Source organism: Arachis ipaensis, chromosome B05, assembly GCF_000816755.2.
Source record: "Arachis ipaensis cultivar K30076 chromosome B05, Araip1.1, whole genome shotgun sequence".
NCBI lineage: Eukaryota > Viridiplantae > Streptophyta > Magnoliopsida > Fabales > Fabaceae > Arachis > Arachis ipaensis.
In genome coordinates, this window is record NC_029789.2 from 112,137,761 (window position 1) to 112,158,986 (window position 21,226).

Below are 21,226 nucleotides of genomic sequence, written 5' to 3' on the forward strand. Positions count from 1 at the left end.
TATACTAAATATAATATTTAAAAATTAAAAGATTATCTAATTCTTTTATGAAATAATAATTAAAAAATATATTAAAATATTTCTTCTATTTTAATTTAACTATTTCTTTTTTGTTATAAAAATTCTTTAAGACATAGAAAATAAGGAGTTGAATCTATAGTATTCTTTTAAATTTGATCAATTAATTCTTAAATAAAAAAATGAAACTTAGCTTTTCTATCTTCACTCTATAAAATTAATTATGCATGAGACAATTTTATTTTATCTTTTAAAAAAAAATAAAAACAAAATAAAAAAGAGAAGAAGACACAACTATATATCCTTATTCAACTATTTTCTTGTGCCATGTAGCCTACATGTAGTCTCCACCACAACAGTGGTAAAATTTTCAATATCTTTTCAAATATTATAAACACTCATTTTCAAGGATCCAATATAATCTTATCAGAGACAAACCAAACTTCTAACCAATCTTAATTTGGTTAGGTACACTCTCTAGACTTATAATACACTAAGTGCTCACCCAACTTAACAAGAGATACATCATAGATACAAGATTTAAAACAGAAATATAATAAAAAAAAGAAATTAGACATAAACTTTGGCTTTTCTCTTTAAGTATCTCTCTTTGCTCTTTTTTTTCTATAATTTTTCTTAATGTCTCACTTAAATGCCTTTTGTAACACCCTCACTATCAAAAGTCACGCTTCCGGCTACGCTACTCTGATAGCAAGAAGTATTACGACTACTTTACATACTAAATATTAAAATAGGAGCCTATGACTCGACACTGTATCGCTGATTTCTTTGAAAAACCAGAAATAAATACTTTATCTTAAGAAAAATACAAACCGGCATAGATTCATATACAAGAATCCTTACATAATAATTCAATATATTATACATATAAAACATACAATTTCTATCCCTCTTACAAACTTGTAATAATAAAGATGAGGGAAGAAAATAATATAATTAATACAACAGCATATAAACCAAACGCATTATAACTCTTCTTAATGCTTCTTCATCTGGTTCCTGAAAAGGTAAAGCTGTAGGGGGTGAGAACCTAACCACACGGTCTCACCACGGTGTTACAAAGTTGTCATAAAAAGATATTTAATAAGAAAACTATTTTCAAGCTCAGTGATTATCATTACCTTATGAATCTTTTAAAACCAATAGGAAATCGTTAAAAACTTTTTCAAAGAAATAATGTTTAATCTTGTAGAAGTCCGAAACCTTTCTTTTTTTATAAGAAAATCTCAATCAGAAACCAGCCACGCAATCAAACAACACAGTCATTAATTCAGCACCAAAGTTCATTCTCAAATAATGTTTAAGAACTAAATCTTTTTAAACAATTACTTCAAACAAAACTTTCAATTTTATAAAATTTCGTCAACATCTCCTCTAAAACTCAGATTCTGCCACCCTTTTTGGGTCCTAACCAAACCAAACCAAACACCTGTTAATTAGTCAAATCACTTCCAATAACCGTTATCACAACAACAGCACTCAACCCAAGAAAATTACAAAATCCAGAATTCAATCAACCAATCCTATAAATCACAATTTAAACCGACTTCAACCAACAGCATCAATCAATAGTTAAGAATTCTCGGTCTTCTTAAACAGTTTCAAACCAAACCATCCCTCAAACACTTAAAGTCTATTATAAAATTATTCAATATTATAAAATTAAGTAAAATTTTTAATTTAATTATCAAAACTTAATTTAATTACTTTTAATACAATAATTTCTAAAAATAAAGTCTTTAATGAATTAATAAATTAAAATTAACTCATAATACTATTTTTCGAAAATTCTGGGTCTTACACCTTCTTTATTGAAGTGAAATAAATAAAAAAAATAAATCTTACAAACAAAATATTCAATGATAAACTATGATGGAGATGATGTTGAACAATTCTAAAATTATAGAATGAACCAAATTCAACACTCTCATATATCTATCTTAGCAGAATATTTCTTTGATATATCTTAGCAGAATATTTCTTTGATATAAAAATATTTTCCAAAATATTAAGCAAAAACAATAGAAAAACTCTCAATGAAACTCAAATTTTCATAAGAATAACATACAATACTTTTAGATTATCAACCTATTAAAATTATGTTTGTCATTATCAAAATTATTATTATTATTTACGAAACTCAACAAGTTATACATAAATAAGTATTAAGATAATTATTAAATTTTATTATAAAAAATGACACTTAATTTGCAAAAAAAAAAATAATAATAACTAATATGAAATGAAGAGAATACTAAATACAAGTGGTGAAGTTTTACACTGATTCACTATAAATAATATATGAGTGTATAATTTTAAATTCTATTAACTCATTAATTTGAGATTTATCATAAAGGTGCACTGATCAACCTACTGTTATGACTTCTCTTTTACTATTTTAGATAAAATTATTGACATTTTAGGTTAGGTGAATAACTGATTTAATATCTTATTTAATTTTTTGTGTATATTAATATGTACAATATAAATAAAATAATTTTGGACTTAATACGTTAAATGTTAGTATATTAATACAAACAAATATTAATACATTTAAAAAAAATAAAATAAAGAGTGCAGCACTTTGTGAAATTAACTTCTTGTTAAAAATAAAAACAAAAAACAAAAAATTAAATAAATGATAATACACTTTAAATCTAAAAGTTTAAAACTTAAACCTTACAAAATCATAATAATTATAACCCTAAACTTAAATTCAAATCCTATACTCTCAAATCTTAAACTATATAAGCTAACCCTTACCCCCTTAAATCATAAAATTTCATACTCTTAAAGTTAATTTAGTTTATTTTAGAGATATAAATTAATTAGTTAATTTTATTTTTAAAAATTTTCCCCACACAAAGAAGTAACAAAACATGGGATTGAATTGCAAGGATTGCCGAAAATATCTCATCCTACTAAATGCTTTCAACCATCTTCAATATAAATTAAAAGAGAATTGGACTATAACTAAATATACTATACTTATTGCACTATAATCAGAAAATAAAATGGACAATTTGATACTTTGTTGATATGTTCCACCCAATTGTCATGGATTTTGATCCTCTAAATTTTAAATTTTATTTTAGAGAATAAAATATAATTTTCTATTATTTATTTTATAGGTGGGATCAAGAGAAAATATAAAAGAAAAAATATTTAAAGATAAGAAATCATACTTTATCCTCTAAAATAAAAATTCAAACTTTAGAGAATCCAAATTCAAACTATCATACTTTTAACTAAATGTGTTTTTAATAAAATATTTATTTCATAGTATGACTTTTTTCTAAATTTTTGTGATAATAAATATTTTATTCAATAAATATATTTCATTAGTTAATATTTCAATTATATTACACAATATAAATAAACTGATTATTGATTTATTACAAAATAATTGTTTCAATAAACTCAAAATATATACATTAAAAAATTATTAATTATTATGTATTAAATCAGTTGTGAATAGATTTTTTTAATATATCAGAATAAAAATTATTGATTGATCTCAACTTAATATGGTTATTTAAACGGTGAACAATTTTTTTATAATATTAAAATATATAAAATCGTGTATTCCTTATTAAAAGGCTTGGTTATAAGGCTTTACTATCTCACATATGACTCCATCACAAGTATCACTAGCCATTGTTAGGACAAGCTCTGCCAAGCTTAGTCAAGCTGCTCCCTACACAAGGAAAGAAGAGCTAGGTGTCGAATAACCATTCCACAAATGAGAATATCTTTATCTCTTTATGAAATAACATCTGTATGCTATAATCTACCTTAAAAAGAATATTGTACATTAAAGATATACACATCTCAAAGTTAAATAAAAATCTATTCTTCCCATATACCCAATCTGGATTGTTATACTCTGACCAAGAATGAAAATTAATCATTTTTTTTATTAATGTTTCATTGTAAATAAAAATCTCCATAGACTATATTGTGAAATAGTGAATTCATTACGTTACGTTGTTACATTGTATCTTTAGTTTGCTGAAATTTCTAGTGGAACGCCAATGGCAGGCTCTATAAACTTTGCATCTGGTAACTCTCTTGATAAAAGATCCTGCATTGGTAAACATTTCAAGACAAATCATTCACAGAAGATAAAGCCAAATCAAAAGTGTTACATAACCATTGTAATTAGCCAATTACAACTACCTCTAGAGAAACTTTAATGATACATTCTATACATAAGACCAATACCATCCCAAATCATTTGTAATGAACCGAGTCATTATGCCGTTGTTCTTACAGCAATACTTTCATTGTCATTGTACATGAGAAAATCTAAGGGTATTACTATGGTAAAGAGGACAATTGGATGAAAAGTGAAAATTGTTTGTTTTACAATAGAAAAAATATTAAAAAATAAAAACATCATGTGCAATGCAGACTCCCTTTAATAATTTAGTACAATCTTCACTTTTCACCAAAGAAATTCTTAAAATCTAATCTTTCTGTTTCATTTCATTTGCTGAATTTAATTTTGATACACTCTCAATGTCAAGTAATTTTACACATGCATCCAATTACGTAACGTCATATTAGTAAAAATAACTACCTTACATATTAATAGAGTGAAAGGTCATCCAAAAGAACAGATGTGATTGCATGACTTTACACTGTGTATCAAAACTAAACTCATCATTTGCTACCGATTGTATTAAGATACGATGATCCAATGATATATAAAAGGTAATAGCGACATCCAAAATAAAGGTAGTAACCTTTAGTAATAAAAAGTGGTATTTTGAATTGAATTTTAACTCCAAAAGAAACACCAAACTATTGTAAGAGGTTTAAGCCTCTATAATAGGGTCTATCATGTTCACTAGCTTTTTTATTTAAATAAAAAAATTCCCTATTTTAGAATTTAAATAAGAATAAGAAATTTACCAATTTGCGCATTTAGTGTCATTTTTGCTGCTAAAATGATACATTCCATTTTCGGTTTTTCAGTCTACGAAAATGGAGAAGGGAAAATGAATAAAAAAAATTCCCTCCCATTTTCGGTTTTTCATTTTCGATTCTGATGCCTGCAAAAATGAATCGAAAAATTCCCTCCCATTTTTGGTTTTGATGGCTGCGAAAATGAACAAAAAATTCCCTTCAATTTTCTTTTTGGTGGCTGTGAAAATGGGAGGGAATTTTTTGTGCTTCATTTTCGTTGTCTATGCATGCAAAAATGGGGAGGCAAATTCTTTCACATATTCCCTGGGCAGCCACCAAAAACCTTTTCCAAGATAAATTGGTAAATAAAGAATTTTTCTTTTTTGAAAAAAGGGCCATGTCCCTATCCTGATTTTAACACCAACCATAATGATCAACCACAAGGCCACTTCTTTTCCAAGTAGTTTCCTCCTCCGTGGTCTCCAATATGTTATTGCTACTTACGTAAAGGAAGCAAATTCTTTTACATGCAAAACAAAAATGATACATTGAGCAAATTGTCAACAGAAACTGAAAGAAACCTAACCTTAAATGATTCTATTGTTCCTTCAGACTGAACTAAGCTTGCTAGTACTCCTTTGCTATCTAGGTCTCCATTTTTCATTGGCACAATGAACCTATTAAACAAACGGAAAAGAATCGAAGTTGTGTAAATCGAAATAGGAAAATCCAATTGAACTTTCCAAGAACAAAAATTGATCAGAACTCAAATATATCATTCCAAAAGAAACCAAACTACGCAGCTAAAGGAATTCTTGGATGATATTGTTAATTAATGAGTAACTACAAAAGTACAAATTGACTTAATCACTTGGATGATTACTTACTTGTACAAATTGACATTCAATTCAATTTATTTATTTAGTAAATTCTGGTTCTATTCCTACTAACCAAAGTTACAATTTTGGTGATGTATTCTCTTGACCTCTCCGTGGTTATCTCTTTAAATACGAAAATTTTACCTGGCTTGCAGCAGCTTAGCAAGTTTCACAGCATCTTCTTGTCCTGAAACCAGGGTGAAATTCGGCAAAAGCTGCTTTATCACCGGCGTGATCACGATATCTACCTTTTCCTTCTCAACCAGATTTTGATTGTACACACAGTGAGGTTCATAGTAAAGAGACAATTGCCCCTGTGGAGATCTAACAATATACCTACATAACACATGGAGCAGAAAATGTTAAATTCTGTTAAAATTTGAACGAAAAGAAAGGGGAAAATAAGCTTAATGGTAACTAGTGGATCAATAGGCTCTAACAGGCCTATTAATCCACATTTTTTATTTGCTTTAATGAAATACAAAACTACTACATGCACACCAACAATCAGCCACTATGTATTCATATATAAATACATGTATTGTTTAACTCATTTTCAATGTATATTTTGGATTTCAACATATATTTTATAGGGATGGCTGATTTGGTATCTGATTTTTTGTGTATAGCTAGCATGGTTGAATTAAAAAGTATAAATGAAAAAATAAATTATTAAAATTTAGTGTTAAAACTATTGGTAGTTATTCTATACTATCTTCTTTGGTAGTAGAGAAGTAGAAAATTAGAGTAGTTATCTCTCAATGCCAGTGAAGGGGCACAATGGGACAAAAGCAATTGTAAATTGTAAGGTAGTTATTCTATCCGAATTCCGTTATTAGTAGGGACAACACCACATTTTTCTTGTATATACAACCAAATACATAAAAGCAAAAGCAACAACATAAAAACGTAAAAGAAGAAAAAATGCTCGAAAAATTTACAGTATTTACCCGTTCTCAGGGCGTTGCCAAGGAGGTCCAAGAACTGGTCCTGCTGTAGCCTTAATGCAGATGTTGGAACCATTCTTTGATTCAATAACAGAGCTCTCTCCAGGTTCAACATATGTAACCTGAAAATAGTTAAATTACATGGAAAGTTTAGTGGCAATGACTTGTCAACACTCAACTAAACATATGACATAAGGCTTTGTATATACTAATGGGTACAATTACGTTCTTAATATAGAAAGGATACAACGATAAGCATAATCGAACGCATTACAATAAACTACATGTATTTAACAGTTTAAAAGAATATATAACTGAATGCACCAAGACACTATTTTCTGTGTCATAATGCTAAAACTAGATTAGGGTACAAGTGTATATTCATGTATAGAAGTTTGGGACGACAAATTCAGCAAGTATTTTAAGCATTGCGATTATCTTTTCCTGTCGAGAACAATGCTAGAGAGCAGAAAAAGATTGAGACAATTTTCGTGGTTTGTTGTTCTGCGACGCCGAGCTATATGTTCCCAATACACACAATGTAGAGAAGAATCACTGATAAAACCTATACTTTACATGGGTTGCCACATAAAATCGGAAATTGGTATTTCCCGGCCATCCAATATGGGACTCATGCTTTAGGCATCAGTATGATAAAATTTGTATCTTTACTTCCCTCTTTCTTGTCACCGTTTGCACATTTTATGATATGGATCAAGATCCTCTAAAGTGAGGAAGTTAGTAAAGTGGTAAAGTGAGGAACACATTTCATGGAAGTTACAAAATCAATGATGATTAACCATTCACCTTAACATTTTACCAACTTCCTCACTTTAGAGGATCCAAATTCTTATGATATAATGTTATCATGTTACATGCTCCTTTTTTCCTATGAATGATCCCAGAGCAGCACACTTTGTGGTGTGTTTCATATAAAAAAGAGACATAAAAAGGGAAAATCCTCATTCCATACTGACTATTTAGAGAAAGGATGCATGCATTGTCATCATCTGCTATTTACAGTCTTTAATCATCACACTAAAACATTTTTGGACAAGTTTAAGAAATGTCCTCTGTCAAAGAACTTCCCTCCCTCCTTATACATGCAAGTATTTTACTCAGGAAACACGTATATACATACGAACCCCACGAAAAAATAATGTTAGGACTCACTACACCCATTGTAGCTGCTCTACCTCAAAGCCACTACGACTTCCTAATCCTACCTTCAATTATTTTTAACTGAATAGCATAGCATTTACTCTTCATTTTAATTTTGATTTTTGAAAATCATGCTTCTTATTGAGTAGTACAATCTTGTTCTACAAAGAACTATGAGAAAAATGGGAAAAAAATATATTTTTCTACTATAAGCCAAAGATCCTGAACAGTCTCAGGATGCCAAAAGGTCAAAGAAGCACTTTTTTGCTAGTCATGTGAGTACCCAGAATAATATTCATTTGTTGTTTCAATAGATGTTGCTACTCATTTTCAGGAACTTATAAATTCACAGGAGATGACCACCATTCCAAGTATACCAATATAGACAGGTACTTGTGAAGTCCCAAAGCTAAACAGAAAAGGGGCGGAAATTGGGACAAAATTGACAAAATTTGTGAAAATTTGACTATCAAAATTATAATATGGAAGTGTACAAAAGGTCTTTTAAAAGATATGCATTCCTCTGCTGAAGAAGGTATTCACAACATGAAGGAAATAAAAGAGGGAAATTGTTTAAATTTTAGAAAATAAGGAAGATAGAAACAGAAAGATATTTATTTAAAGGTGTAAGGTTCTAAATTCCAGTGCTTCCTCCTCATTCCGAAGACGGAATGCTAAGCAACATTGATATAAAGATGTTTTACATTGCAGTACCTCAGAGCACAACAAATGGCTATAACAGTAAAGGTTCTCTTTCAAACCAATTTAAACCACCTCAGTATAATCATATAATTTACCAAGTGATATCATATCAATAAAAAGCTTCAAACCTGGTTTTATTTCCAACCAACCCATCTATATAGATTAGATATGCCAAGATGAAGCAACGGAAAGGTTTAAATTCAAACATACATGGTACAGTTTTAACTGAATGGAATACTTACTTACATTGTTGAACAGAGGATCAAGCAAAGTTTTGGCGTTAGGAGTTGCTATAACTCTAACATTTGGGAATTTCTGAGAGAAAGGGTTCAAGGTCTTCAAATGGCAATGATCATCAAGGCTTTGTGTAATGAGTAGGCAATCGATTTCAGGAAGATCACTGAGCTGCACTACAAAATTACATACACCAGTGAGAAGGAAGAAAAAGAAAGCACCATAACAAATGGGGAAGCAGTAAGTATTAAGTAACTATCATCCATCAAAAGATACCTGGAACTTCTTTAACACTTTCTTAGCAGCATCATATAGCCAAGGAATTCCAAAATCCAAGTTACCAACCAAAATTGGATCAACCAATATGTTAGCCCCACCAACATTCCACAGCCAACTATTTCCCTGAGAGCCAAACATCACCCATGTCAAAAGAGAGAGAGAGAGGGGAGGGGGGTATGTAAGTGTAGATATAATGCGCGAAATACCATGCTGAGTGCAAACTCACACCCAGGAATAGATCTTCTCAATTTTTTCTCCTACATGGTGTTGTCAAGTGTGATCTCTTACCATACAAGATTCTTCTCTCACATATTTTCTCTTAGTCTCACGTAAAGTGTATCGTAAGAGATCATATTTGATAACACCACTTGAGAGCCATGCCCTTCACACCCCCCATCTACCATTGGATGGGATGTGAGTTGAAATGCACTTCTGCACTTAGAGCACGTCTAATTCATGCTCTAAAAAAATATTCAAAGCCACTTGTTTAAATTTATAAAGTTTAATACAAGTTACAGCAAAAGAGTAAAGACTAAATAAATCAAAGTGAAAGTGATTGTAGATACTCTTGGAGCACATAATAAGAATGCTATGTTGTATGCAATAGGATCATGAAAGTAAACATCACTGATTTTTTAGTTAACAATGTTAACTTTTTCAGCTAGAATTATTAGTAGTGTTTCCAAAAAAATATTATAATATTCCCGGGCATATAAAAATTAACTAACATAGGAATGTTGATTCTCATATTTTGTAACATTCCAGCAATTTTTAATATTAATCTGTATGCCAAACATCATCAAATAGGATTTTTGGGAAAGCTATGCTAAAAAAATAGCATTCAAACGAAAGTGAAAAAATAATAAATAAATAAAACTTAAGGCAATTGAAGGGAAAGAACCATAAAACCAACCTCCAAATATGTCAGTTTGAAGACCTCAGTCGCAGAAAAACTCGCCCCAACGGCGCTCCCCTCTGAAACAACAGCAGAAACAGTCCCACTCCACCTGCTAAAAAAACCAAATTTATAATTCCTAATCTGAACTAAACAGAAACATTGAAATCATGGAAAAATGCTGTTTACAACTTTCTAATGCAAAACTATAATTAGAGAGACCCACAAAGCTATAATTACCTGAAAGAAGTTGAGGTCTTGAATGACCTAGAGGTAGAGGATCCAATATTTGGTACAAAACGATTGGATGAGAAAACGGGGTACAAGAAGGGTGGTCTTGTTCTTGAGGATTGTTGATAAAACGGTTTATTAAGAGTGAGTGAATTGCAGTGAAGCGTGGCCATGGTGGTTGATGATGGTCTTGAGAGCTTTTGAGAGTTCGTTGCCACTGTGAACCGCTTCTTATGTACATTCGTGTTTCGTCACGTGATGACATATGAACGTGAATGTGCCACATGTCGAACTATGACTCAAACATCACGGTGGTGGTGAATTCTGCTTTTTCTCCGAGGCTTTTCTATTAAATATAAATATAAATTATAAAAGAAATAATTAAATAAAGAAAGAAAAAAGTGGGAAAAGAAAACTTATCCTATCTATCGATGAAATTATTGTGAAGCGTGTGGAGTGAGTGATAGACATGGCAGTTTCAGCTTCTCTAATTCCGGTATCATCCACCACCACGACTTCGCTCGCATTCGGCACCAGAAAGCCACCCGCATTTCCGTCTCTTGCTTGTCCATTCAAGGTGGCCACCTGTTCTCTTCATTACCGCTCTCTCTGTTTCCTTTCACTCCATGCTCATGTATTTCATGGCTTCAACTTGCAGGGATCCCTCAAGAAGTTGAACTCGACACCATGCGGCTACACGGCAACGCTCAGGGTGCAGCTCAGAAGACCCCTCTCGGTGGTAGTGAACAAGGCGGCTTCTGCCCCTGCCCCTGCGGCGGGGGCTTCGAGCGTGCGGTTCAGGCTTGACAACCTGGGCCCGCAACCGGGTTCGAGGAAGAAGGCGAAGAGAAAGGGAAGAGGCATATCGGCAGGGCAAGGCGCAAGCTGTGGTTTTGGGATGAGGGGTCAGAAGTCACGGTCTGGCCCCGGCGTCAGGAAGGGTTTCGAGGGTGGTCAGATGCCCCTTTACCGTCGAATCCCCAAACTTCGAGGAATTGCTGGCGGTATGCTATTATGTTTAAAATATAAAAGCTTTATGTTTTATTTCTACAGAATAGGGGCTTCTAGATTGGATTTCATTAGATTATGACCTGAACCTCAGAGAGATGTTCAAGGCAATTTTGTCATTTCTGCAATGCAATTATTGCAACTTAGATGAGGGCTACAAGAAACAGTAAATTATGATTGCCATGTATAGCTTAATCGGTTTTTTTCATTGCATCTATTGCATGGTGAGCTTTGATCCAACATGGTAACTAAACAATAGAGAACATTATTAATGTATCACTACTAGATAGAGTGTAATGCTAGATTGTTCACTTCTGTTGGTAGACCAATAATCTGGTGGTTGGTCTTCGCCTAACAAGGAAGGTTATTTCGGGTGATGTGCTGCATGGAGTTTTTTCTTTCTAGCTGAAAATAAAATCCCAGTTAAGAGAACTGCTATATACTGGTTTCATATGCACTGTTTATGTCTAGCTGTGTGGTTCTACCTTCATGGCTCATAACCTTTTGTGGAGTTGGCCATACTGCGCCTGGTTCCTACAACCGGATCATGATTTAATCAGCGCTATCATGATGTTATAGTATCTAATAAGGAAAGCAAGTATTCTTGCAACAGATAATTTGCATGTGCATGTATCTCTTCCGGAACCATTTTTTGATGCCCCTTTTCTCCCTTCTCTTCTCTTTTGATAAGGTATGCGTGCTGGGCTACCAAAATATGTCCATGTAAATCTGAGGGACATAGAGGATGCTAGATTTAAGGATGGTGAAGAGGTGTCTCTTGAAACTCTAAAGGAGAAGGGTGTGATTAATCCATCAGGAAGAGAAAGGAAACTTCCTTTGAAGGTACAGATCATGTATTGATTCAATTGCAAAATCATTGATTCAGGGTTAACGATTGGGGGTTGTAGCCTGTTTAGTTTCATAATAATATAAATGAAACCATTGCATCTGTGACAACTAGCCGTAATGGATTAAGATAACAAGATATTTTGCTGTTTCTACTTTCTTGTTGAAGGTGGATGTTGATTACTGAAAGTTCCTCTTACTATTGCCACTAAAATATTAAAACTTTACTTATGTTCACTCTTTTAGAAATGACAATCTATCATTTTTTTTAAATTTCAAATTATTTTTACCAACAATTATTATTATTGTACGTAATATAAATACACTAAAATTAATTAATACAAAATGAAATATTTCATTAAATTCAAAATATTTATACACAAATTTCTCTTGAAAAGTAATAAAGCATAATACAAATTTAAACAACACAAATATTACAAAAAAAAAAGAATTTAAAAGTAAATCTACATTATATATTTAGAAAACAAAATGGACTTTGTCCCAACATGTTTAGACCAAAATGCCAAAGTGTGTACTCCATTTGCCTGACCAAGTCTTTTATTGGTGTGGTGCCAAAGACAAGATCCTGGTTCAACAGAATAGCTGCCTCTGCTACAATAATAACCATATATCATTAACACAAGTAAGTAAAATCATCAAAGGATCACTAGTCAGAACATTAAGACATGCTAAACCAAGTATCTGATAACAAAACAAACTTAGTGAGATTTTAGAACATTAAGACATGCTGAAACACTAGTCAGTGATATCAGTTAAACCTATCAACAGTTCAGTGCAGTTAGAAATCACACCAGAACTATCTCCCAAGAAAAATGACCAGCATTTTGAGCAGCTATTCCTCTCTCAAAGCTTTGAATGGCATACAAGTCCTAACAGATATACATAGAAAAAAAGAATAGCAAGATGAATACTTGATTCAACTAAGGTTTTCAATGAGTTGAAATAATATATTCCAAGGGATAGAGTAATGTTATTTGGCAAGGTAAAAAAGTGCTTACATGAGCTCAAGGACAAGTGCAGATGCTCCGCCTCCGCCATTGCAGATGCCAGCAACGCCATATCTCCCATTCTTCTGTCTCAATACCTAAAACAGCCGAACCCAAGTTGGTTCATATACATGCGAAAGTATGTAAGGGTGAAGGAATAAGATGCTTAGAGTAACCAAGATAGCAATTTACCCCTATTAATGTAACTAGGATTCGAGCCCCGCTGCAACCCAGTGGATGGCCTAATGATACAGCTCCACCATGTACATTAAGTTTGTCCTGCATTTAATAAGAAATGCATAAATTATATACAATATTTAGTCATGTAATGGGGCAGAATGAAGGAATCAAATTGGAGAAGCAGCCATGCTAGCCAAAAGAAAATGTCAGATTAATGTGCAAAGAACTAGTTTAGTCACATGAACACTCACAGGACTAAGACGAAGAAGCTTCTGATTTGCAAGAGACAACCTGTATAGAAGAAATTAGAAGAACAAAAGATAAAGGAAATAAGAATGAATGAGTAAAGGGTGCTGTATTCCTTATAGAAAAAGCTTCATTTATTTCATAATAATCAATTTGAGAAGCCTCTAGACCAGCATTTGATATAGCTTTTGGTATTGCAAGGGCAGGAGCAGTTGTAAATAATTCAGGTTCCTGTAAGAATCATTTTGATTCAGCTCTACATGATCATATTTATCAAGATCAAAACAGTTTAGAATAATCAGTCACAAGACCTGAGCCGCATCCGCGAATCCTCTTATCTTTGCTATTACATGCAATCCGAGCTCACGTGCTTTCTCTTCACTCACTAGCACTATCGCAGCAGCTCCATCATTAGTCAAATCCATAAACCAGTTCATTATCAATAAAAGGGCATGCACTTGACAACCTTGTGATTGCTTTATCACAGTTTTCTAGAATGGTATGATTAAAACTAATCGAATTTCTTGCAATGATGCATGGAACCATTCCCATGAATTCACATAAGAATAAAGAATGCACTCTAGATTTTAGAGACAGACCTTATGCTAGAAGCATTGCCAGCAGTCACAGTACCACCATTCGGCTTGAAGTTTGCTCTAAGCTTCTTTAACTTTGCAGCATCAAACTAGCCACAAGAACAATAATATAGATATCAATCAAAATGCACAAGTCTCCACCATAATCCAATGCCAAGCAAGTCAGAAAGACCATAAATCAAGTAAACTGCGAATCATAAAAAGTCAGAAGAACTTCTGAACTAAATAACAGAAGTAATCACACCAACATTAACCATTGTATGATACCATATTAACAGAGCTTAATTTTAGGGTGTTCAGAAGAACCTTAACCTTGGCGGTACCAAAAGGCTAGATGCTGAGATAACACTGAAAACACAAATAACAAGAACGTTAAATCAATAATTGCACCATTAACATCCTTTAAACACAAGAATAATAATCCCTTATAAGTTACTAGTACTATATTAATTCAAATAAATAATAAATGGTAGGGGGTTCCACATAGTACATAAGAAATGATAAAGAGTGCTCTAACACTAATGATCATTGTCATTATGCGAATAATAAAGGTGCATGAGCTAATAAAGATATAAGTAGTAATATAATATATCCATGAAAAAAAGATATAATAATAATATAATCGGCAGTAACTGAAAGTACACTTGTGGATAATTAAAGAATTCTCTACTAGGCCTTTAGGTTAGAGTATTTAATTTATTATTTTAATATGATGTATTGTAATTGTTTGACAAGTATCCTAATGCATTATGAGAAAATTATAATAGTAATTGAAAACTTAATTTTAGGGTATTGCACTAGTGCCTTTGTTGCTTATTTGTCTTCTTCTTCCAATCAACTCTCTAGACAAGTTTTCATCATCTTGTCGTATATAGGTGGCTACTTAACGCTCAGTAACCCGAATCAACTAAATTTGAGAAAATTGAATGAGAATTCTAAATTTTCTACTATTATAAAAACCACATGAAAGTTATATTAATGCTAAATTGTTCTGTCAAAAGACTATGGATGAAATACCACTTTTGTTTTAGCCAGGGATGCAACCTACAGCAATCGACCTCATCCTCTCTTACAGAATCCACAACAATCAACTTTTCTCTATTTGATAAAAAAGATATAGTTGTTCTACGTGATTCACATCACATTTTATATCAACATTTCATATTGATAAACCCAGTAACCGAAATGAAGACCAGAATTCAATAAAAGGGAATATAAATCTAGAATATTTGTGGGAGCAGGACATAAAAAGTTAAGCATAGGAAATAGAGTTACCTGAACCATTTCAGGGGGGCCCTCATCCTTTGCAAGCACCCACTTTGTAAGATATATAGACACAAGGAAGCTGAGAATACAAATAGAGATGACAAAGACAATGATGGGAGATGTACTGGCTCCCATGTAAAAGATAGCCCCAAATCCGAGGAGCAAAAGAATGAATAGAACACGGACATTTATTCCCAGGAGAATACGAAATATCTGCAGAAAGATGGGAGTGAGAAAATGGTTGAAATTAGATGATGAAGGAAGCAGTGGTAGTGGAGTTAATTTACCACTGGGGTGTAAGGTTTGGTGCGCATGTTGGGGAAAGTTCTTGGCCTGTCGTGGTAAGGCCCCAAAGAACCAGCCTCCTTGTCGTCATCGATCATCATGCCGTGGCTGGAATTGACCCTGCGCAGCGCGCGATAAGGATTGTACTCACCACCAGATTGGGGCAAGTCACCCCCTGACCCCAGTCGCTGAATTTTGAATTCCCTTTTTTAATCCCACACTCACTCTCCACAAACTCTTACTCAGAATGCAATGCAATGCACTTGCTTCTTGGATTCCTCCCTTGTTCGCTTCACTATTTCATAAAATAAAATAAAAAAGTAAATAATAAACGCTAAATGGATATATCGTGAACCATTTGATTGCCATTCTAATTACAAGAAATTAGATAGAATATGCAGTAGATCTGAAGTGATCGGCAACACGATCTATGCCTAAGGGAGTGAGTGAAACCATTAATCGTAACTGAAATAGAAATTGGAAAAGATCTAATACTTACGGGTGTCAAGAGTGGTGAATCCCAATTGACCTTCAGCTTCCTTCCTTCCAGTTCACAGCAAAACAGGAAGGAACCTCTCCTTTATTTCTCTTCTCTTTTTCCCTTCTTTGTCTGTGTCTAATCACTGTTACTAACTGAGCACGAGCAGTAATAATTATTAATACTAAAATCGTCGGTTTTGTTAACAGGACAAGATATTGAACAACTCAACTAAACTCAACAGAAGAGAGCCTGCGTTTTCAAGTGTCACTCACCACTCAGCACCGAACAGAGCTAATTATAAGATAACTTGCAAAACAGTATTGTAGTAGCATGATTTCTGTCAAGATTAAGGTAACTCTTCATCTCTCACATAGATGATAATGCATCGAACATAAACCTAAACCATCAAACTATTAGCCACTGATATTTAAAAAGTACTCACAAGATCAGCCGATCAGGGATTCCATGAAGGCCTGAAGTTTAAGTTTCTTACTTTCTTTTCAAAATAATCAAGCAACTGGAGCAAAGCTATAGGAAGGTATATGAGGAAATTAAAGTTCAACATTAAGGCATATGGAGCTATCAAATCAATAATAGCAGGTGCAAGTATGCATTCTATTCGTTTATGATACAATGAAGGACATTCTTTACATTTAAGAAGGGGGTAATTCCATCACAGATTGCTCTTCTCAATACAGATGTCAAAACAAATGTGAACTGTGTACTAAAATTTAAAAACATCAAAACCTTTCTTTGATTAAAATTTAAAAACACATTATCAATATAATGATGGTGCATGGCATTCCCACGATGATGATATTCTTATGACAAATCGATAAAGGAACTCATTTACACATGTTTTAGTCAAAGATGAAAACTAGACAGTACAATGATGACAATCTTAGAACTACACAAAGCAAACAAGAAGCAGTCTAAGAATGTAAATTTTAGCTTCCAAATCATTGAACCACAATCCATTGGAAAAGAGCAATACTTACAAGCAATTGATAGTACTCAGCCTCCCGCAATAGTTCATTATATTCAGAGTCCTCCAGAATGGGAACCACACCATCTCTCAACCAATTAAGAATGTGATGGAAGTGCTTACCATCCATGTCAACAAAGACATATCCCTGCAACCAGTCATTGCAATTTTCACCAAATCAATAAACAAAGCCAAACGTGCATAATTGAGGAAACCATATACAAGTATAAACAAAGAAACAAAGAAAGACAGAATTTGACATTGCCTTATCAGAATCTAGGAAGAGAGTATGGCGACCACTGAACATAGTAGCCAGCATTGGATGAGGCTCCCGCTGAGTCAACGTATCAGTTGTGGTGCAGAATTTCTTGCCCCCTGCAAAAAATTTTCACGAACAAGGACCAAAATACATAATTATGACAGATATTCATCTTTCCTCAACCAAGAATTGAACGGTCCAAACTCCAAAATAATAAATTCGCAATTACATAAAATCCCTAATTCTAGAGAATTGGGGAAAAAAAGATTGGAATGAATGAGAGGATAAGAAACATACCGATGTGAGGCGAACGACAGAAGGCGAATGGGATTCGGAGTCCTTCATTGTAAGCAGAGAAAGAAAGAGAAGGAAGAGTATTGCAGTCGCAGGACTCACACCAAAACTACGAGCTCAAGCTTCCATGGCACAACACTGACACTATTTTTTGGTTTTCCGATTTGGATCAAAGGAATCAGGAATTTACAACGCAGATCTGAGGTGGAGGAATAGAGATGCGGTTTGAATGAGTGTAGGACGATGGACAGCGGCTGTCAGCGGTGGCAAGGCCTATGGCGGTGATGGTCGATGATGGAGGGAAGTGAGTTCCTTTAAGGTAGTGACGGAGGGAAGTGAGTCTTCTGAAGAACCAAACCCCAACACAGGAACAGTTTTTTTTTCTTTTTCTTTTTCAATGAATTTAGTAAGGTTTTGAGAACCGAACTGGTCATCGAACCGTTTTAGTTACTGGTTTATTAGTTTATTAGTTCAATTGGTCCAATTGTGATTCAATCGAAAAAATCGTTTTAAAATAAAAAATATAAAATAATAAATAAATTATAAATAAACATTTTAAAATATAATTATAGTTTAATATATATCTTAAACTATCTTCTAAATTTAAAACACTACATGAAATGTCATCGACCAAAGCCATATGATCTTATTAAAATATACTATAAAACTAAAATTAAACATAGAATTACAAGTCATTATCTAGATTTTCAATGATACAAAAAATTAAACAATTTTGATTCCAATAAATCAGAATAGAAATTGAAACTCTATATTGGCTGACTTGTGTTTCATAACCCTCTGGAAGTTTGATAATGAAAGAATGAACATTGGCTACTCTTGTAGCTTCTTCAATCTCAACTTGGTCAACATCAGATCTTTCTAAGAGCATGTTTTCTCTAATTGTTATCGCAAACAAAGCCAGTTCTTGACTCACTAGTCCTATTTGCTGCCTCAACCATTTTAGCTTCAAACTCTTAACATCATTCCCATCTAGCAAAACTTGTCTTACATACAATTTCTTCAATTAATTACTGCACATAACATACTATACCATATCATATGGCTTTTGATTAATATGCATAACTTCAGTTCCAAATTTTTTAACAAGCAAATAAACTACATACTAAACAAGAATGCAACTTTACTTAGCCATCACTCAAATTGAGAAATTGTAACTTTTAAGTTTACCTGATAGAATCTCTCTATGAGGGACACAATCATGCTCTTTTCAGAGCCGCTGCTGAGTAATCCTCAGTGCAGATGAGTAACCTTGCAATGCTCTATTCTCCCTAACAAATGCCAACAGCCCAACACCACTCTGATTTGAACAATAGTCTGCAAAAAAAAAAAAAGCCTCAACATCATCAACAACAATCACAACACCACCCCAGATGAAAAAAAAAGAAGCTCCCAAGATTAATACTTTGGTGTATTATTGACCTGTTCAACAATGTTGCCTGCTGGAGAAAGAACTTCTTGCCTTTTAGTAGAGAGCTTGGCCAAAGTGGTGTGTGAATGGCTCCAATGACAGCTATAGAGTAACAAATCCATTTTTAGCAATAATTTCAACAACACAAAATCAATTATTTGATTTCCATTCACAATTTCACATTCAGAAATTAAAAAAAGCAGCAACAGAGTATCAAATTCATTTTTAGCAATAATTTCAACAACACAAAATTAATTATTTGATTTTCCTTCATAATTTCACATTCAGAAATTAAAAAAAGCAGCAACAGAATAACATAAATCAATTATTCAACATTATTATTACAAAAAAAATTAATACCTAAGCTAGAAGCTGGATCCTGGAAGGCTGGAACAGGGCAGAGCTGGCGAGGGTATGGAAGTGGTTGGGGACAGTGGCTGGGAAGATAGTGGCCGACGTGGTGGTGTGGAACAGAGTTGCCACCGGCAGGAAGTGACTGCGCGACGGAGGCAAGAGGCGAGACCGGCGATAGTTGATTCGATTTTCGAAGCTCAAACGGTGGTGGCTGGACAGACGTTGCGCCGTTGCCTTCGAAGCTCGAAGTTGGGACGGCGGCGGTGGCTGGACTGCTGCTTCGCGTTGTGGAGGCTAGAGACTAGAAGGAAGAGGGGTTATGGAACTTAGGGTTGCCATCCCTGCACAGCGAAACACAGCGTTTTTGTTAGATTCAAAAACAGGTCGAGTCACGGTTCGGTTCGACCGGCCGGTTCAACGATCCAACCGCGGTTTACAAATTTGTCGGTTTTGTCTTCTGTCTGAATCATAATTGATAGCGGTTTGTAGTTCGAACGGTTTTCAGAACCTTGCAATTTAGTTTAGGAAAATAGGAAAATGTTTACTGGCAATAATAACAATGGTCGTTATTAATTTAAAAAAATAAATATAAAAGTAAAAAAAATAATAATTTAGTGGCAATAATAATAAATTAATAATTGCCATTATAACATATATTAATAATGGCAAATTTGTAATGGCTACAAAAATATAAGTTAAATAAAGGAAATAATAGCTATTGTATTATTACCGCTAAAAGTTTGTCGCTAAAAATAAATTTTGTTGTAATGAATCATGATCCGGTTGTAGGAACCAGGCGCAGTATGGCCAACTCCACAAAAGGTTATGAGCCATGAAGGTAGAACCACACAACTAGACATAAACAGTGCATATGAAACCAGTATATAGCAGTTCTCTTAAGTCTTAACTAGGATTTTATTTTCAGCTAGAAAGAAAAACTCCATGCAGCACATCACTGGAAATAACCTTCCTTGTTAGGCGAAGACCAACCACCAGATTATTGGTCTACCAACAGAAGTGAACAATCTAGCATTACACACTATCTAGTAGTGATACATTAATACTTTTCTCTATTGTTTGGATGGAAGTCATTCTCATCAAATTTCAAATATGAAAAATTCCTAGGCTTTCAACTTTTAAGAGAAACTTAATAGGTTATTTTAAAAGCGGTAAATGACACCATAATGAGGAAAAAAAGTGAGGGAAAAACGTTGTACAAAAGCAACAAACTAATTGAACACCAAAATTTTCAACTTGAGGTTATTTTATAGAGAGCATAGGAAAAAGAAAGGGAAAAGTAGAAGAGGGAAGGCTTCTAGTTTTGGAAGGAATAAGGACCATAACGTTGTAATTTAAAGTTGTATTTGGCAACAGTAAGAAAAGCAGTGTTCCTGACGCATGGATTCTACTAGGTTTGGAAATTGGAATGAATTTTGCATCACTGAACAAGGAAACTTGCACCTAAGAGGAACTTTCAGTAATCAACATCTACATTCAACAAGAAAGTAGTGTTAGTGTTGCAAGTGTGAGGAGTGTTGAAGTTAGTCCCACATAAAAGAAAGCAAGGAAGAGTGAGAGTTTATAAGATGAGAGATTCATTAACTTGATACTTTAAGGTTTTGAGTTAGATGTGATGACATCAAAGAAAGCAAGGAAGAGTGGGAGTTTATAAAATGAGAGACCCATTAACTTGATACCTTAAGGTTGTCGAGA

The 21,226-nt window shown here is 33.4% G+C and overlaps 3 protein-coding genes and 1 long non-coding RNA gene across 18 annotated transcripts; 1 reads left to right on the forward strand and 3 right to left on the reverse strand.

Moving 5' to 3' along the window:
- On the reverse strand, positions 3,922 to 10,556 carry LOC107643815. Of its 2 annotated transcripts, none has more exons than XM_016347569.2 (8): positions 10,287 to 10,556; positions 10,065 to 10,158; positions 9,149 to 9,274; positions 8,885 to 9,043; positions 6,779 to 6,897; positions 5,973 to 6,164; positions 5,537 to 5,627; positions 3,922 to 4,123 (listed from the first exon to the last, which is right to left on the reverse strand). In XM_016347569.2, the coding sequence occupies exons 1-8, from the start codon at positions 10,448 to 10,450 to the stop codon at positions 4,043 to 4,045; spliced, it is 1,026 nt and encodes a 341-aa protein (XP_016203055.1). In that variant the 5' UTR covers positions 10,451 to 10,556; the 3' UTR covers positions 3,922 to 4,042. The 2 variants fall into 2 exon arrangements, with proteins under 2 accessions (XP_016203055.1, XP_016203054.1); XM_016347568.2 differs by having other exon boundaries at positions 10,065 to 10,161; positions 10,287 to 10,492.
- On the forward strand, positions 10,615 to 12,146 carry LOC107643816 (50S ribosomal protein L15, chloroplastic). The gene is made up of 3 exons (XM_016347570.2): positions 10,615 to 10,854; positions 10,936 to 11,281; positions 11,977 to 12,146. Exons 1-3 carry the CDS (start codon positions 10,747 to 10,749, stop codon positions 12,144 to 12,146), a joined length of 624 nt encoding a protein of 207 aa, XP_016203056.1. The 5' UTR covers positions 10,615 to 10,746.
- On the reverse strand, positions 12,571 to 18,120 carry LOC107643818 (acetyl-CoA acetyltransferase, cytosolic 1). 14 transcript variants are annotated; one of them, XR_002363359.1, is made up of 13 exons: positions 17,191 to 17,325; positions 16,465 to 16,589; positions 16,211 to 16,344; positions 15,714 to 16,006; positions 15,436 to 15,639; positions 14,164 to 14,249; positions 13,876 to 13,975; positions 13,735 to 13,795; positions 13,570 to 13,609; positions 13,331 to 13,417; positions 13,151 to 13,236; positions 12,944 to 13,021; positions 12,595 to 12,743 (listed from the first exon to the last, which is right to left on the reverse strand). XR_002363359.1 is itself a non-coding variant. In XM_021124253.1 (11 exons), exons 5-11 carry the CDS (start codon positions 15,810 to 15,812, stop codon positions 12,596 to 12,598), a joined length of 750 nt encoding a protein of 249 aa, XP_020979912.1. In that variant the 5' UTR covers positions 15,813 to 16,006; positions 16,211 to 16,344; positions 16,465 to 16,529; positions 16,635 to 16,720; positions 17,191 to 17,325; the 3' UTR covers positions 12,571 to 12,595. The 14 variants fall into 14 exon arrangements, 10 of the variants coding, with proteins under 10 accessions (XP_020979912.1, XP_020979914.1, XP_020979917.1 ...); XR_002363360.1 differs by adding an exon at positions 14,473 to 14,508 and having other exon boundaries at positions 12,707 to 12,743; positions 13,570 to 13,795; positions 13,876 to 13,955; XR_002363361.1 differs by adding an exon at positions 14,473 to 14,508 and having other exon boundaries at positions 12,707 to 12,743; positions 13,570 to 13,795; positions 13,876 to 13,967.
- LOC107640886 lies at positions 18,645 to 19,870 on the reverse strand. Its single transcript, XR_002363362.1, has 3 exons — positions 19,520 to 19,870; positions 19,171 to 19,261; positions 18,645 to 19,065 (listed from the first exon to the last, which is right to left on the reverse strand). It is a non-coding gene; the product is annotated as an uncharacterized LOC107640886 (long non-coding RNA).

Coding starts and splice junctions, on each gene's coding strand:
- LOC107643815 (XM_016347568.2), bottom strand. CDS start 10,450: ATGGCCACGCTTCACTGCAATTCACTCACTCTTAATAAACCGTTTTAT. Junction 6,165..6,778: donor TGGCAACGCCCTGAGAACGG/GTAAATACTGTA, acceptor TGTGTTATGTAG/GTATATTGTTAGATCTCCAC. Junction 4,124..5,536: donor GAACAATAGAATCATTTAAG/GTTAGGTTTCTT, acceptor TTACCAATGCAG/GATCTTTTATCAAGAGAGTT.
- LOC107643816 (XM_016347570.2), top strand. CDS start 10,747: ATGGCAGTTTCAGCTTCTCTAATTCCGGTATCATCCACCACCACGACT. Junction 10,855..10,935: donor CTCTTGCTTGTCCATTCAAG/GTGGCCACCTGT, acceptor TTCAACTTGCAG/GGATCCCTCAAGAAGTTGAA. Junction 11,282..11,976: donor ACTTCGAGGAATTGCTGGCG/GTATGCTATTAT, acceptor TCTTTTGATAAG/GTATGCGTGCTGGGCTACCA.
- LOC107643818 (XM_021124257.1), bottom strand. CDS start 15,812: ATGATGATCGATGACGACAAGGAGGCTGGTTCTTTGGGGCCTTACCAC. Junction 14,250..15,435: donor GCCCCCCTGAAATGGTTCAG/GTAACTCTATTT, acceptor TCTTGTGGCTAG/TTTGATGCTGCAAAGTTAAA. Junction 13,237..13,330: donor TCCTAGTTACATTAATAGGG/GTAAATTGCTAT, acceptor CGGCTGTTTTAG/GTATTGAGACAGAAGAATGG.